The sequence below is a fragment of the Chlamydotis macqueenii genome, chromosome 3 (genome assembly GCF_036417535.1).
Source record: "Chlamydotis macqueenii isolate bChlMac1 chromosome 3, bChlMac1.mat, whole genome shotgun sequence".
Lineage (NCBI taxonomy): Eukaryota > Metazoa > Chordata > Aves > Otidiformes > Otididae > Chlamydotis > Chlamydotis macqueenii.
Genome location: NC_141558.1, coordinates 65,240,244 through 65,257,322, shown reverse-complemented (window position 1 = coordinate 65,257,322; position 17,079 = coordinate 65,240,244). Strand labels below are relative to the sequence as shown.

The following is a 17,079-nucleotide window of genomic DNA, read 5'->3' as shown; positions in this document are numbered from 1 at the left end:
TCAGGATATTCCTCCCTCCACATGTGGCACCAATATGAGTTGTTACTTTCATCCCTCCCATCCTGCTGGCTGATGAGCACCTGCTGAAATGGCTGCTTAAACAGGGAGCACTGCAGCAGCCTCTGCGTCTTCATGCTCAAGCATTTGAGAAGATAATGCTTGCCATCCCTGGCAAATGTCAACACTTTTGAATCAAACTTATAATGTTAACATTATCCCTGAAGCTTCTTTCTCATGTTCTTTTTTTCAGGCTCACCAAAAGAAAACTCTGAAATGTCTTTTGCAGTATCTTCACAAATCAATAGGGTTCTTTTAACTGTGAAATAAAGGGCCTCTCAACTTTGGCAGAGTCAAAGGAGGTGCAGGCCACCACGCTCAAGGTAGCAGCTCACGCAGGCAACTGCATTAATTCAGCACAAAAGTTAAGAAGAGAAACAAATACCTGAAGCTCTCTCACAGATTAGGCCTGGTCCATAAAGGCACTGGTTAGAAGCCCTGGTTTCTAGTGTTAATAGCCCAAACAAGTCTACTGGAGATGGCAACACTCCTACAAGGATGTTAATCTGAGTAAAATAATATTAGAAAAGGAAAATGGAACCAGAAGGTTTCTTAGGAGGGCATCTAATTTTCCTGCCTGCTTTGAGGCAAACTTATCTTTCCTTAAAATCAACCCTGAGATACATATGCCTAACCCAGAGGTTTGCAACCCACCTCTTAAACGATCCAGGGCTGAGGGGCGGTGGTGGCAATGGCACCTGTGACTGCTTCTCCAGCACATGCATTGCCTGCACACGGCAGGTTACTGCTGAACAGCTGCACCGCAGCACAGTGCCAGTGCCAGTGCTAGGCTGCCCAAAAGCTGGAAGTCGTTGCTGTTGCAGCCATCTCTGCTTTAAATCTGCAACAGAGGCTTCCGTAAGTGAAGGGATGGGAGCTGTTGCCTCAGTAAAGGGAGGCTGGTGGCTGGGGTGATGAATGGTAGCAGGGAAGTGTGATGGGTGTGGGGTCCTTGTTTGGGAGGGTGAAGCTGTTTGGTGGATCTGGCAGCTGTTACCAGCTGGTTTATGGCTGAGAAATTAGGTGGGGGGAGAAGAAGAGAAGCTGTGGAGGTAGGGTACTGATATGAATTTATTGTGGGAGCATCTTCCTCCTCATGCAGTGTACTGTGTTAGTAAAAATAGTTACATGAAATTAAAGAGGATCACAGGGCAGGAGGTTGTCTCTGTGTGTCATCTGATAACTGCTGTCGGTGTTGACGGCGGCATCCACATGAGTGGGTTTAGGAAGCCCAGGTTCAGCCTGTTCTTAGACATCTCCAGTGACAAGAGGGTCTCCTCTGTCCTGAAAGTCTTACAGTGCTTCACTAGGACATATCCTCCACCTTTGCCTTGTTCAGGAGGCAACTTGTAGACTATGCTTACACTAGTCTCCAATCGATGTCGAGTCCGGTTGCAGTGAAAGGATTCCTTTGCTTGAATGTAGGAAACATCATACATAGCATCTGGTAGCATAAAATATGGTCAGAGGATTGCTTATTTGCTGAACCAAAGCATGCATCAGTCTCAGTGAAAATAACAGGCGAAGTGAAAAAGACCCTTCTTTGGCACACATTAAAAAGCAATGAGAATAAAAGAGCGGTATGCATTAAAGTCAGTGGTGTTACCCAGCAACAATATCTGAGTCACACTCCCTGGGACAGGCTGCTTCTGCTTGTGCTCATCTTTTTGGGGTTGATATTTTCTGCAATGAAATGTGCATTTGACTTTTCTATCAGTTCTGCCCAGCCACCTCAGAAGTACCATGACAGAGGCACTTCACCCTGTCTGTATCTGCAGCAGGTACAAAAATCTGGAGGGGTGCAGGGTGGGGCTTGAACAGGCTCACCTTTTCTTTGAAAACCCAGTGAAGTATCTCCACAGTGTAACCCTTAGAGTCACCCACTAGGAACTGGCAGGCTTGACCCCAGCTTCTCTTCCATCTAATGTAGCTAAAAATCTAAGTTCCCAATCTTTGGTAAGAGCTGCTGCCTAACCAGACCAGGGCTGTGGGGGCTGGTTTGGATGACCATTTTAAGGCCCTGTCTGCCTAAATACATCCTGCTACCCTGCAAGAGGCATTAGCCTGACCGCTTCAAAAATCTTGCTTCTGTTAACATCGTTTCTAGGCTGCACCAAAGAAGCAGTGAAGAAACCATCCAGGGGCCAAGGTCCAGCTAGGCTGCTGGAGCTGCATCCCCCTGAGCTGCCCTCCCTGGGGAGCTCAGCCTGGGCACATCCCACACAAAACTCCTCTGAGAGATCTTTGAGTTGCAGTCTGTGTGGGAAGCCACAGTATTTCCCTGTTGAGGGAAAAAGTGGTGGAGAGGTATGGGCCTGCATGCTGCTGTTTTTTTTTTCCCCTCCCTGGACAACTATGCATACAGTGAATTTCAGGATGGCATCCTAGCAGACCCAATCATTTGCCCACTACTGGAATAAGCTAGTGTGCAAGCCTGAAATGGTGAGCTGGCTGGGTTTGCTCAGCTGACAGCAGCGCAGCAGTTGCTAATTCCATTGCATGCCCTCAGAGCAAAAAAGGAGAAAATGTAGGGACCCGCAAGAGAAAATACAAAGAGACTCTGTATTCCTCTTTCCAAATGTGTCCAAATGCAGGCAGACAGCTCTCTCCCCTCACTTCCCCGAGCGCACAGTGTTTGCTTTATCCAGTGATGTAACAGATTGCTAAATAATAGACAAACCTGATGTGAACTCTCCTACTTATCTCTGCACCCGTGCTCACACGTGGAAGAATCTTGGGTTTTTTTTTGCTTGATTTTAACAGCTTTACAAGGAGCAATATGCCACTGCCCTCTGCTGGAAAAGCATAAGCAGTTGTGGCAGGCGAGTGGAAAAGAAAACTAGAGTGGAATTTTGCAAATGCATAGTATTATTGCATTTACTGCACTTGGAACCAGAGCACTGTGAAACGCAGCATGACAGGGTCAGCGGGAGCAGGATGCACTCCCCTACCACGGCTGCCTTCTTCCTTTGCTTTGGTGGGCTCCCAGGGTGGGAAAACCCTAGTAACATCAGACCAGAGTTACCAGCAATTGCTCTTTCTCCTATACTTCGCATATGGAATTTAGTTGGGATTTTTGGGAACTCTTTTCTATCTGAAGTTGTTCTTTGAGAACGCTTACTAGAATAGTCTGGATACAAAGTGCCCAGTGTAAGCTAGCTCCTACATGCTAAAGATTCAAGTTGGCATTTATTTTGTAGGGTCAATCATGCAGTACTCCTGTGCCACTCAAACTGCTGTCAGATGGCTGTGGTTATACAAGCCATATAGACATCACCACAATCTGCATTCCTCATGAGCACTAAATCTGGGCTTAACCTAAGGACAATAGCAGCATTGGCTTTGAGCAAGCAGACATATCTGAGGAAGGGATATCTTTCCAGAAAAGTTTTCCATGAGATTTATTTAGCTGTTTCTGGTGTGGTGCTTGAACCTTATCAGACTAATTTCTCATCATGGGAGGCACTAGGTTCTTCCTGAGCTACAGATATTAATGCCAGGTTAGCCTCCAAGCATGGAAATACTGAATTGCTGCCCTGAAGAACCATGGTAGATCTTCAGCTTAAAGCTAGAGGCTCAAAATTATTAGTTTTACTTGACAGGTGCATAAATAGCCATGATTGCGTGTTCTACCTACTCCAATGGCCTACCTCCATCACTGATCAGAGTGACACATCCTGGGGAAGAGGCAAGAAGTCATGTGGAAAGTGTAAGAAGATGCAGAGCAGGCTTTGACAACCAATCTTTCCCTTCTTTCCCTTTCAGTTTCCCTTTCTCTTTTTTCTTTTCCCTTTCCCTAGCACTGCACCAAATGATTGTCCTGAGGATGGGAGTGCCACCATGGGGTCAGGAGATCTGAAAGCTACATAGACGGAGAAGGCAAACGCCGGATAAGCAGAGGTTGAAGGGGAAAGTCTCTTTAGCATAGCAGCAGCGGTATTACTGGGGATGAAACGGCTGCTCCAGACTCATTTGCTTGATTGGTTTCCCTGACATTAACTTCTAAGCCCTTTGCCTAATTTGCTGACCTATATATGGTTTTACATCTTCATATATAGTAAATGCATAACAACTTTTTATAACAGCTCCATGAATGACACACTGCTGCCCTGTAACTCGGTAGCTGTCCTTGTGGTTACATAGATATGTCTGATTATAGATGAGCCTTTCAAAAGTAATAACATCGAGTGGCATTTTATGTAACTCAATGGGTTACAGTAGGAAGTTGTTAACAGTAGAGGATTAAAATAAAATTGTTCTAGATATTTTAAAAGTGATGAAATGAGGAGAAAAATAAATCCACCCCCAAATGCTGCAAATCACTCCTTACAAGTTTGGCATCTGCCAAGATCCTACTTGGAAAAAAAAAAAATTTGGGCTCCTTCCCTCCCACACTGTTCAAGGCATAAAGCTCAAGGGTAGTGTCCACTGTCCGCAGACACACATGGACAGACCATCCACAGGCATGCCTAGCATCCTAATTAATAAATGCCACATATCACAGGGGGCTTTTTCAATTGTTTTCTAAAAAAATATTACCTCTAAATGTTCATATTCTGTGTATTTTCTGTGATGGGACTTAAACACAGGGGAGCAGCTCTGAAACATTTCAGCAAGCTTCCATGTTCTTTAGAGGTAAATATCTAAAGGTTGGTCATTAGTGTGTTACATTTAATGTTTATAAATTAGTGTGTATGAATCAAGTGATTGTCTGACTAAAATATTTCAACAGTGATCAAAGTACGACTACAAGTTAAATCAAATTATTGATAATGAGGGACTACATTCAGCTGGAAAGAAACATATTAATAGAAATAACTCCTGAATTTTACATTATTCATTTGTATTACTTCGAAAATATCATCCCAGCATATTGTATGTTGCCTTGATCTTCCTTTCATTTCTAGGACATGACTGCTACCATAAATAAATGAACTTGTGTAACTTTCAGAACATTCGCTGGATGAGGCATTGAGTAAATTACAAAAGGGAAAAGCATATTCTGCAAAATGTGTTTCTCTGATGTGATGGAGTCAGTTTGGCACATTTATTTCCAACTTTTTGGCTAGGCATGTACCTGTGTCACATACTTGATAAACACAAGATTATTTTCCAGAATTCCACTGAGTAATTTTTGCCATTAAACACTAAAAAAATAAATAAAAAAAAAATTCAACCATTCACTATTAAAAGACTTTAATTATCTGGAACACTAACATCAAGAATGTTTACTTGAAAATATTTCTTTCCACTTTAGTCCATCTTCAAACCTGTTACACTATATTCCACTGACTAGTATTACAAATTACACTCACATGTTTCCTCATACTTCTAAAAGATAGAACTACAGTAAATTGTTTCACAAGGTGTTTGGAAAAAAAACATATATAAGAAATTATTCCTTCCCTCTTCTTCTATGATGAAGCAGAAGCTTAGTTTTAAAGTAACAAAAACAGTCATTATAGAGCTAAATATATTTGACATATTTAACCTCACAAATAAATAAATATATACAAGGGAGGTTACAGCATGTCAACTACAAAGTAGAAGCTTTACATTGTAGAACTGAGAGCATTCAAGAGCATTTAACTGACACAGACAGTTTACAATTACTACATGGTAGTAAAAAAAAGAGAAAAAAATCTTAATTCAGCAAAAATATAGGTAGCTGTACATTAAACTGATAGGTTACAGCTCAGCTTCAGGCAGGATACTGTTGGCTTTTTATCTATATTTTACTAATCTGTTATGTTTTTTTGATTCCTCATTTTTTTGGGAATGTTTGGTTTTCCTTCTCTTAACTTCTGAACACCTTAGTCAGGTGGAAATCTCACAGTAAGCTGCTATGTGAACGCTATTATCTACAGTAGTTAAGCAAGTGGGATGATAAAACATAAGTTCAGTAAATGCTTGTACATAATCTCTCCCTAAATTATTTCCCTAAGATATCTGACAACACTGACCTCTGTCAATAATTATATTTTAAGTGAATTGGGTTGACTTTCATCCAGACCACCATGCAAGTATTTGCAGTTACGAGCCTGAGGTTTCGTTAAAGTCCGTGTAGCGACAGCAGTGCTTCTGGACGGAATACCGTCAGGACATCCTCCTCCCGCCAGGTGTTTGCAGCCAGGGAAAATATGCCATTTGTGCGGTCACAGCATTAAATGATCTCTGCACACAAAAGCGTGTGCAAAGAGTAGAGAAAGGCACAAATCCACATCCCTAATCACTGAACATCCACCTGCTTGGCCACTGAAAAATCTCACAGCACAACTTTCTGGTCACCTTCTGAAGACAATTAATTAAAAATTCGGCTACAAATATTTTGGTAGAAAAAAAAAAAACGCAACAACTTTTTAAAAATGAAATTTTCCATTAGGAGACCTTTTCCTCTTAAAACATTATTTGAAAACACCTTTGATGTTTTGGTCCATGTGTTCAGCCACATGTGCAGTTACAATTTTTATAAAACCTGTCATGGGGTGAGACATGCTTCGTGAGGAGAGATGCACTTTTAGCAGTCATGGCCGCATGCTAACGTGTCAGATATTTATAGAGATTAAAACAAGTAAGCATTTATGCTCTTGTCTGTTCTCAGCACACACGCACAACTCAGTGTCATTGTGCACACAAAACAGCGATGCGAAATTCCCTGGTGTTGTCTCAACACTGTTTGAACTCTGTGCCTCCAACAACCTCAATCGAGTCAACCAGCCGGGGGGCAGGAGAGGGATACTGATACTGATAACCTTATGTGCCTAGAAAGATGTTATTTATTTATTACTGGTAAATGTATTCCAGGTTATTCTAATGTTGCAATGCCATCTGATGGAGGTGTCTATACATACAGTACACCTGAAGTACGAAGACTGACAAACGAACACGTGGGCTTACAAAATATTCATCTTGTATTTAAGTTTTAGCACCGTTCATTGTTTTTAGACGGTCTGTAGTACACACTGTGGTTTCCTCTGTAATATTTACTGTGTGAATTATTATAAAAATATGGGTGGACAGCGACCTACGCATATATTTATTTATCTATATATAGTTGAATGTCTTCTACTTTGTTTCGTGAAAAAGAACATTAAACATAGGATTGCACATATTGGTGCAGACATTGTGTGACAAATGTTGCGATGGAAGATGCCGCATTTCATACATACCTACTAATAAATGTTGAAAAATGACTTTGTGTAAACTTTAGATTTACCTGTGTGCTTGTTCTGCACCGATGCAAATCATATGCACGACTGTATGTTTTCATATATATATTAGTGGGCTTAGAATTTGCAAGAGTGACTTGCAGCCTACACGCCCTTCTCAGCCAGCACATCTATCTAGTAAGTGTGTTTCTATGTACACGGATACAAAATAGCCTGAATTTACACCACATACTGTTTTGGTAAGCAAGATTTGCATGATTAAGTCTTTTTAGTAAAAAATGGTTTAAAATAATCCTTTAGCACTGGTATTATGGTTTTATCAACTTATGAATACAGACAGCACTAGACAGTCAAGAAGCAAGAATTTAACAAGTGTCATAGGGAAAATCCATATTCTTCAGAAGAAAAAGACCATCAGTAAACTGTTCAATAAGAGCTTGCCTGTTCTGCGTGACATGTCTGCTGTTTTCTCCAGGAGTCAAGACTTGCTTCTGTTTGGACTGTATAATTTAGATTTAGGCTTGTGGCTCTTCAGTCTTAAAAAATATTTACACAGCATTACAATTAGCTGTCCAGGCGTCATGTTGGCTGGCACACATTTGAAAACAGCTCAATACCATGGTGGAAAATTGTCTTTTTCCACAGAGTAAAATGGTAGAGGAATTGGTCCTTGAGTGGAAGCCGTTAACAGGAGACCATTATAAACTGGGAAAAAAATAACTTAACAGGTCACATTCTATGACATCCAGTATTCTCAGTTCCAGGCAGACTTTTGTCTTCCTTGGTTCAAAAAATTCAGAAGCCCAATTAGAACTTTGTGCTGCGACTAAATGTGTCAGACATGATGATATTTTTATAGAAGTTGTCGGAGTGAGGATTGCAGTATCCCTTGACCTTGCCAATAACCTGGTGGACAGGGATGATTGATGTCTGTTCTCCATCCTCTTGGGCAAATTTTGAAGATGGCTTGTCAAGAAAAACATTCTCTAGGAAGAGGAAAAAGGACAACAAGAAGTTAGCACTTCTTAAGCAAACTCATAGTTTAAGAGTTGTGTCCCTCTCACACAGATATGCCTTCAATTGCCACTACTGCTGAATGAAATTACTGCCCTAAAAGCCAGCAAGCCATTTTTTTTTGGCTTGGTATTGCTTCTTCTAAATTATTTTCAGACACCTGGTTTTGTGGGCAGGCCTCTCAGGTCTCTCTTGAAATTATCCCCCTATTATTTTGCCTAAAGTGTAACTGACTCCTACAACCCTTTAATATATTAATTTACTGTTGAGGCTTCGAATCTTACAAACTAAAAACATTTCAGTACCACTGGAAAAGGGCTGACCTCTGTAACATCTGGTAAATAATATCTCCACAGAATATAGTAGCAGAAAATGACAGTAAATAGATTTAATTATTTCAACAGTGGAGGTTTTAAGCTATGCACAGAAAAAAAAATATTCTGTGCAGAATATAGAAGATGACTTGCATCTTAAATCAGGTAACCAGAGCCAAAACTGGCACAAATCTTGCGCTTGCCTAGGATCACTCTGTCTTTTCCACAATGATGTGGAGGGCACAAACTGTGTGGGGAGGAAAAGATGCAGGAAACTGGCATCTCTCCAGAGTTCACGTGCTATGAACCACAGGTGGAGCTGAAGAGAAAAAGTAGTAAGGCAATTCCCAGCTGGGCTGGGAAAATCTGCTTCAGCAGATAACACTACTGCTGTTCGGAGAATGGTCAGCAGGTAGAGCTCATGTAGTGAGCAATGAGAAGGAGAAAGCCTGCATCTCATTTTCTCAAGTATGTTGTCCTAATGAGCTTTCTTATCTCTTCCACTGTAGTGAATACAGCTGGAATTCATTCTCTCAACCTAGGCAAGGTCTGGACCATCACAAGCCAACAGTAAGATGGAGTATCCTGTGAAAGAATGTTTTCTACAAGTGACATTTTTGATGTTTTTTTACAAGACCTTGGTGAAATGACCTTCAAAAAGATCTTGGTAAAGGATCATTTAAGAATTTAGTGTATTACTTAAACTATGATTTCATACAAAACTTTTTTCTTATAGGAATAAATTAACTAAAAACAAACAGAAAAGTAACCCACCCCTGCAGAAGTCATGATACCAAGCCACAAAGAGTATGAAGTGTTGCAAAGGAGAAATGGATTGCAGAGTGAGAAATTAAAAGTTTCACTCATGAAAAAGAAACTGTTCAGGCATATCAGGATGATTTTTTTTCAAAGCGCAAAAGAATGTCCATAAATTGCAGCAAATAACTCCATGTCCAACAGCAAACTGCTGAGCACTTTGTGCCTTTCAAATGTATGCATTTACTAGCTAATGGCACTGCATTTTGAAGTTTTTCTACATATTGAATATCTTACTACAAAGATTAAAAGTTAATTCTCAGTCTTTAGGGAAAGTCTGAAATTCCTCGCAGATATGCACTTTTTTTTTTTTTTTTTTTTTCCACAAGGCACAATTCCATTGTTAAATACCAGCTATTTCCTCATGAAATTTGCATGCACAGGAATTATGTAAGGCCTTTGAAACCAGTGAGGCTCTCTTTTTCTGTAGCTCAATGGCCTTCACACTCAAGTACAGCACTAAAATCCTGTACCAGTGAAGTAAATGGGAGCTGTACCACTAAGTTCTCTGCAGAAATAATCTTAACTTCTATTCATAGTAGTGTTACATATGGTGTTTATGTACTATCTACAACAGGTTTGTGTCAGTCTTGTATTCAGCAGTGCCACATGATGACAGAGAGATTTATTTTGTCCACCCAGTGGGGTCCACCCAACATTCGTGTCCCAGTAGCTGCATTCTGTATTCAATCAGCAGTTCATAGCATGGCTTTCAGGTATATATAGTTTGTCATTCAGACTTACTTTGGGTGTGATTGGATATGAAAAAAAAAACAATGGCTAGAAGACTAATTCCATAATGGCCATAGACTAAATAGAAATGCAATATCTTAAAATTTCTGTAATAACTTTAAAAAATATTAAAAACGTTTACATTATTCAATCAAATTGGTTTTGCTTTTTAATATATGCTTTGTGTAGGGGTGTTTCAGCTTAATCTCCTTTCCTCAGAATACTGAACACAGGCATTAATGTCAGGACATGGTCTGTTTTCTAAAACGGTATCTTTCAAATGCTTCATGCACCATGCAGAGTGCAGACACCCAGAGTTTGAAGCACACTTATCCTTTGATTCGGCATCAATGGTGCAAGATGTAATAGTGAGAAACAAGCAGCGTTTCTGATTAGCAAAGTCCTTTGTGCCAATGAAGACATCATGCAAGTGGCATCCCTCCACCCTGTTCAAACCATGCATTCAACAAAAGCAATTTTCACTTTACCTGTAATGCTCCACCACTGATGAGGAAAGGGCCTTAGAAGACATTATCTATACCACAAACACACGAATGCTTGTGTCAATTCCAGGGAGCACATTATAACCATATTAACAAGAGTTGCTACGACATGTCACTATTACATTATTTGCCTGCAGTTTGGCTAAGACATCAAACCAAGAAGTTCAGTTGTATTAAAAATCAGAATCTTAATGTTATTTTCTATTATTTTAACATGTGAGAAGACATGTCAGTATTTTAAAACCTAATGTTAGCAAAAATTCCTTTGGAGTATCGTAATAAAATGTATATTTTCAGAGGTCAAAGCAAAATGTATTAAAATTTTAAAAATATAGAGAAGACTGGTATTCCCTTAATGTCTAATAAACCATCACTTTTCAAACTATGATTACATTACCAACTGCAGTCCCTTTAGGAAATAATTTATGCATGGGATTAAGCTCACCACTTTTGAAGAAAGTACATGAGCATGTTCCTAGCTGCAAGTTTCTTTCAACTTACAGTTGCATCTGGAACTGTTTTAGTGTTTTGCTTCAAGACTTCATTGCAAAAACTCCAGCACTAAGTCTCTTTCATTGTCAGACTGATAAAAAGCCCTGAGTCCAACAAATCATATAAGCATATTTGTATAATTAATCCCAATAGTAAGGGTCCAAGGGTCTAAAGATTGATCTGCCATGAGTACAAATGGGAATTCTCTGTTTGCGGAACGGAGAAGTCTCTGCAGTGGAAAAGGCATGATGCTCTCCTTCTCTACTATTAAATTAATAGCAGCGCTTTGATCAGACTGCTGACAGCAGTGTTCCTTCATAGGAGACAGAGCTGAAGACAGCTTGCTCAGGGCAGCTGGATGTGTGGCACATCAAACCTGAGATGGCAGCAGGGACAGGCACCCTGGTGAGGCAGGTGCCAGCGGTGCGCTCCCACCGTGGCTGTGAATGGCAGTCCTGAGAGCAAGCTCAGGTGCACTGGGGAATTTCTAAGATATCGCTCATTTTTGCTGTATTGAAAGCAAATGTTCTTCATGTATATTCTTGATAACCAAAAAAAGATTTATGCTCTTAAAATGCCTGATGTGCAACCTCTCATGCTAATAGATGCACTGAATATCAGTTAGTGGTTACAGGCAAAGAAAATAACAATCTAATTCTTTAAAAAATGGGAATTCTAGATAAAAATTGTGTGCCTAACTGAACCAGGTAATGATAATCAATAAAAACAGGAAAGTGTTGCCTGGAAATGATGCCATATATCAAGAAAGGAGACTGTATCATCATAAATGAGAACTTGGGGACTTCTGAAAATCATTTATTCTTAAGAAACAATGTAACTTTCCTTCTGATAAAGACATTTACTTCATATCTAAAACATTGCCTTTAGTAAATACTTTAAAGAAGAAAATACCTCTTTGGGTTAAATATGCTTGCAGACTTTATTTCTGCAATGGTTTAGAAGAGGATTCTGTGATACTGTTATGTGACTTGACACAATACAAAACCACGAATTCACAAAACCCCAGTAACAAAAAAATTCAAACTATTTAAGTGATTTTCTGAAATACTATCATCTCAGACATAAGCAAACTGATTTGCAAATCATTCCATCTCCTCTCTTCTTGTGTGCCTTTATTCTTAAAATGAGCACATTTTTATGGAGTGAGTGGAATACAGATAAGACCTTTTATTGCATACACCGTTGACATCTAAATAAATAAGCAGTAGATACAGCATACTATTTGTAGAAGGGAAAGACAATGCATACTCTGGGAACACAGTATCCATTTCTAAGTAGCCTCCATTTGTCCCTTTACCCATAAATGTGTTGCAGTTAAATGGAAGCAGTTTGACCAAGTGAATCAGTTGTGGACTTGGATGCAGAAGACTTGATTGCCAGCAGTGCTGCTAGCTTTCATGTTACCTTGGGTGATGAACATCATCTCCCTGTTTTTTGGCTACCCCGTGTTTACAATGGGATAATAAGACTTACCCTCCTTTAGCCAAAAAAGTTGAAAGTGCTATAATAAAAGCAAGATTTGCTTCCATCACATCTACTTTGTTTAGTATGGGAACATACTGAGATCAGAACTATATCTTGAATGTATTGTATATTAGGTTAAGATTCTTATTAAACAGTAACACATATTTTAAAAATACTGAAACTATACAAATAGGTGACATTTTCTCACATTAACCTTTGGGTAGAAGTCCATACTGTACCTTTAACATGAAACTACATATTTACAGACACACTGTGTTACAGTGCAAGGACTCACCTGTATGGCTGTTTCGTTTGCAGTATGTATTCGTTGTAGATTTTGATTTGGATGTTAAGTAGGTTGAATTGGAGCCGATGGAACTAGAGGATAAGGATTTCCCAAGATTATCAGAACTCTTCTTTATAATATTTGTTGCTGTTTTGCTCCAATCTGAAAATGATGGAAATTTTTACATAAATAATTACCATAAGTACTAAACACATCATGTATTAAATTATGAACATTTCAAGTATCAGACGCATTTCATAATGTTGCTTATAACAAACAGTCTATCCTTTTCCTGTTAGGTATCCTCTCTAGTTCTTAAGAAACACAAAAATTATTCCAACATTATTTACTTTGCTGTTTACCACAGTAGTTAAAATTGGTGGCTCTGACACTCTAACAATCATTTGGCTGGACGGCAGAACTCTAAGAACTGGCTTTCCAGGATACAGGAGAGCAGTGAAGATCTGCAGCAGTATAAGGATGCCAAAGTTTCATCACCTGAACAGAGAAATTGAAGGGGATGGATAGGAAAGTGATGGATAGGAGCATTTACAGATATCTTATCATTTGAGGGCTTGATCTGTTAAGGTAGATACTTGTGCATTTGCACTTGTTGTTACAGGGTTTAGGATATTGGTGCACTGTTAATAACAATGAATAATAAAGGTTATTCAGCAGTTCACATTTGAAGAGTTTTGTCCGAACCATTAACACAACAGGATCTTATACTGGAACAACCTACAAATTAAATTAAATAACTACTACTACCAATAAATTTACTGAGGAAAACTTACACTGAAAAACTCATCACAAGTGTCCCAATAGCAGTATCCTGCAGAATAAATATATCTAACTACTTTTATATCATATACATGCAGGTAGGCACAGGTAGTTTCACAGTTTAGTCTTGTTGCCATTACCATTCTAATTCACCGTACTGCAATGAAATCCACAAAGTGGAAGAGAAGTCCACACTAAAGACACATGGCCCACTTTAGCCTTGGTTTAAATCAAAACAAAGATTTTAAGCTAAATCATTACTATACGGTATAGGTTACTATTTCTCTGCTCTAGCTGTAGCAGTGTTGCAAGGGTTTGGCTTGTTTGTTTCTTTTCTTTATCAGAGCATGCCCTGAAGCACACTTCAATCAGATAGGTATGCAAGCTCCCATTCAGCATATATTTCACTGTTCTGCCTGCAAACTCTGTTAAGTTCATGGAGAAAAGCAGACGGTGGTGATGGACTGGTTAACGCTAGGTGAAACGATAGCACATTAACTACACCACTGAAGTACTCGGATCCTTCAGGTTTTTATTTCTATCATACCCACATGCTGCCCAACAGCACCACAAAAATCTGAAAGTAATTTGATCCATCTTTGTTTTCCAGTCCAGGAGTTACAGTATGAACCACATGGAAACTGAACATATGAAACAATCTGGATGCCTGATCTGAATTAACACCCTTTTCCTAATTTGTGTTAACTCTTTGAAATTATGAATCAGGTTTTCCCACCACAAAGTGAAAGCAGAAATATTTTATAGTGTACAATGAGAATGCATTCCTTAAACAAAACAAAGCAAGACAAAGCAAAACTCTTGACAGCAAAGTAGTTAGTTAAAATCTTGAAACAAACCTTGGATGACAAGAGGAAGGACACGAGTATTTGGAGCACTGTTATTATTCTGGGTAGACTGGCTTAACTCGCTAGGCAATGAGCTTATGCTACCTTACATCAACTGTAGATTTCAACCCTAGCCATTGAGCAAGAATCATATGAGCAAGAATTATACAGCCCAAAATCTTTATATCATAAAGCAAACCAAGATCCAGTAGCCTAAACACAGATATCTAATGCCATCTGAGATGACTAAGGGTGCAGGAGACTATAAACAGTGTCCCAAGTGCTGCATTTCAAAGCATCCAAACCAACCACTCTCCTTTCTCTCCGAGAGTCACAGATAAAGGTGAACTTCAATTCTGGAACCTAATCAGGCTTCTGCTAAAGGAATTCCTTATGTTTTCCAGTCTCTAATGGTCTCTCTGAATTATATGGTGAAGGTCAGAACAGTTTGAAAAGGCAAAGATGAAGGCAAAAGACCTCAAAGTATTTCTACCTGCCTTTTAAGAAGTGCTCCTACATCAATCTAGCAGTCCACACAATTCAGTGAACGTACTGTAATGTAGGAGAAAATGAATAAGATTGGCTTTTGAATTGGCTTTTTTTTTTTTTTTTTTTTCCCCCAGGGTCCATAGGGCCCTCCGAAACCAACCTCATAGCACCACAAAATTTAACAGCTGCCTTCAGTGCAAAACTGAAAGAGAAGATGAGAATTATTATAAAGTGATATCTGAAAAGTCCTTTGGCAATTGCTAGTACTGAAGTGAAGTGACATCCTATGATTAATCTATTTTTCCACATCTCTGGCTTACATTGTATTGTCTTAAAAATAACATAGCAAGCTGTTCACCTGGATTTTTATGGACTACTGCAGCATCTAAGGAGGAGAGCTGTGACTTGCTTTTACCTGAATTGTCTGCCAGTCGGAATCTGCCACAACAGAGATGTCTTCTCCATTGTTTCTGCACATTTTCTTTCATAGCGCAATGGAATACAAATATAAATAAACCTGTGACAAAAGAAAATAGACAGCAGATGAAGTATGTATTTATAAACAGACAAACTGATTAACTGAAATCTGCTAACAAAAGACTATGAAGCATAAATATAGTTTGTTTTGCTTGTTTTCCTTAAAGTTTTCTTATTGCCATCTATGCTTCATTTAAGAGGTATGGAAATTAATTAAAGCTTTCCCATCCTCTAGCTTCTATGTAAGTGTCTGGGATATCACAGGAGAGAGAAGAGGACCTCTTTTATTGACATTGTTGATTTAGATCCAGCTTACCGTGGATCTTCTAATTATTACTTTTTTTTTTTTGCTTAGAGGAAAATAATTAAAAGCTTTGTCTTGGAACCAAAGGAATATTTTGCACCCAACAGGATTACAAGACTCATATTCCAAAGTAAATGCAGACATTATTATATTAGCAAGAAGATATTTTATCTCCTGCTGTTCCATATCTAGAGAACTGTGGGCTGCATTCTTTTAAAACCAGAAGTCTTGTAATTGGCACTAAAGAGTGCTCTGAAAAAGCACGCTTGGATTTATGTGCATCACACGCATGTACTTGAAATGATTATGAAAATGGTAGGAATATGTTCACAAGTACTAATTAGGTGTCCAGCTACTTACTTCTGAAGAAAATTACCTGGTTTGTGCATGCAATTGCAATAAAAGTGTTTTAAGAATGTTTTTGTAGAGTTCACATTTCCCATGCAATTGTATAATCTTCATTTTCAAGACAAGCATCTACCATGTGGTAAAGATGATCTTAACTGAGCGTATGGTATGATTTCATCATTCTACAGAGATACTTTGGAGCTAAATATAGAAGTTGTAAATCTCATATGCTCCTGGCACTTCCCAGGCAGGCACTGATTGCGGAATCTTCTGTTGTTCTCTGGCTTGGCCTGTTCTTGTTTTACTCACTGGGAGAAAGCCAGCCTGGGGCTGAACACCTGATGGCAAAATGTTGCCACCAAATCCCTCATGATTATATTTTAAATATGAATACATGCTACATAATGTGGGCAAACGTGGGTAAGTACCATCCTCTAAGACTGTTCCTTTATGATCATTATGAATAGCTCTGTATACTGATGCCTAATGTTTCAGCTGGTAGAACACAATGGCAAGGTATAGCTTGGAAAAAAAAATGCTCTGGAGCATAAAATTATCCTCTCTCCTCCAAAGTGCTGAGGTCTACTTTTGCATGAATGCTTGACATTGAACTGGACTTGTATTTGCTTATAGCCATCAGGCCAGGCTGTGACCAGTGAGATCAGTTAACTTTAGGTAAAGGTTGTGCCATGAAACACATTTTTTGCAAAATTTTTCAAAAGCTGATGGGAAAAATAAAGGAAAAGCACAATTTAAGAAAGGCAAACATACCTTAATGCATCCCATATGCAAGCTCTGCTGCATTACAGTTACTGTGTTTGCGTTTAGTGAAATATTTCTCTGTGTGATTTGTTTTAACACTGAGTAAATTCCAATGTAACCACTAGCAGCTCTTAGAGGCTTAGAGATATGCAGTTGTTTGTGGCCCAAAGCACCTCTTAGGACTTTTATACTGCTACAAACTTACT

The 17,079-nt window shown here is 39.0% G+C and overlaps 1 protein-coding gene across 5 annotated transcripts in view; it reads right to left on the bottom strand.

Annotated features, from left to right (window-relative positions):
- Positions 1-5,236: 5,236 nt before the first annotated feature.
- Positions 5,237-17,079, bottom strand: part of ADGRG6 (adhesion G protein-coupled receptor G6) — a 114,410-nt gene continuing 102,567 nt past the window's right edge. For 4 of the 5 annotated variants that reach the window (XM_086745059.1, XM_086745062.1, XM_086745060.1 and 1 more), the window contains 3 exons: positions 15,398-15,499; positions 12,878-13,030; positions 5,237-8,212 (listed from right to left, as the gene is read on the bottom strand). In XM_086745059.1, coding sequence (XP_086601185.1) covers positions 8,034-8,212; positions 12,878-13,030; positions 15,398-15,499 — 434 coding nt within the window. In that variant the 3' untranslated portion in view covers positions 5,237-8,033. Of the gene's footprint in view, positions 8,213-10,590; positions 10,638-12,877; positions 13,031-15,397; positions 15,500-17,079 lie in introns of all 5 variants that reach the window. The other variant, XM_086745063.1, reaches the window with a different exon arrangement.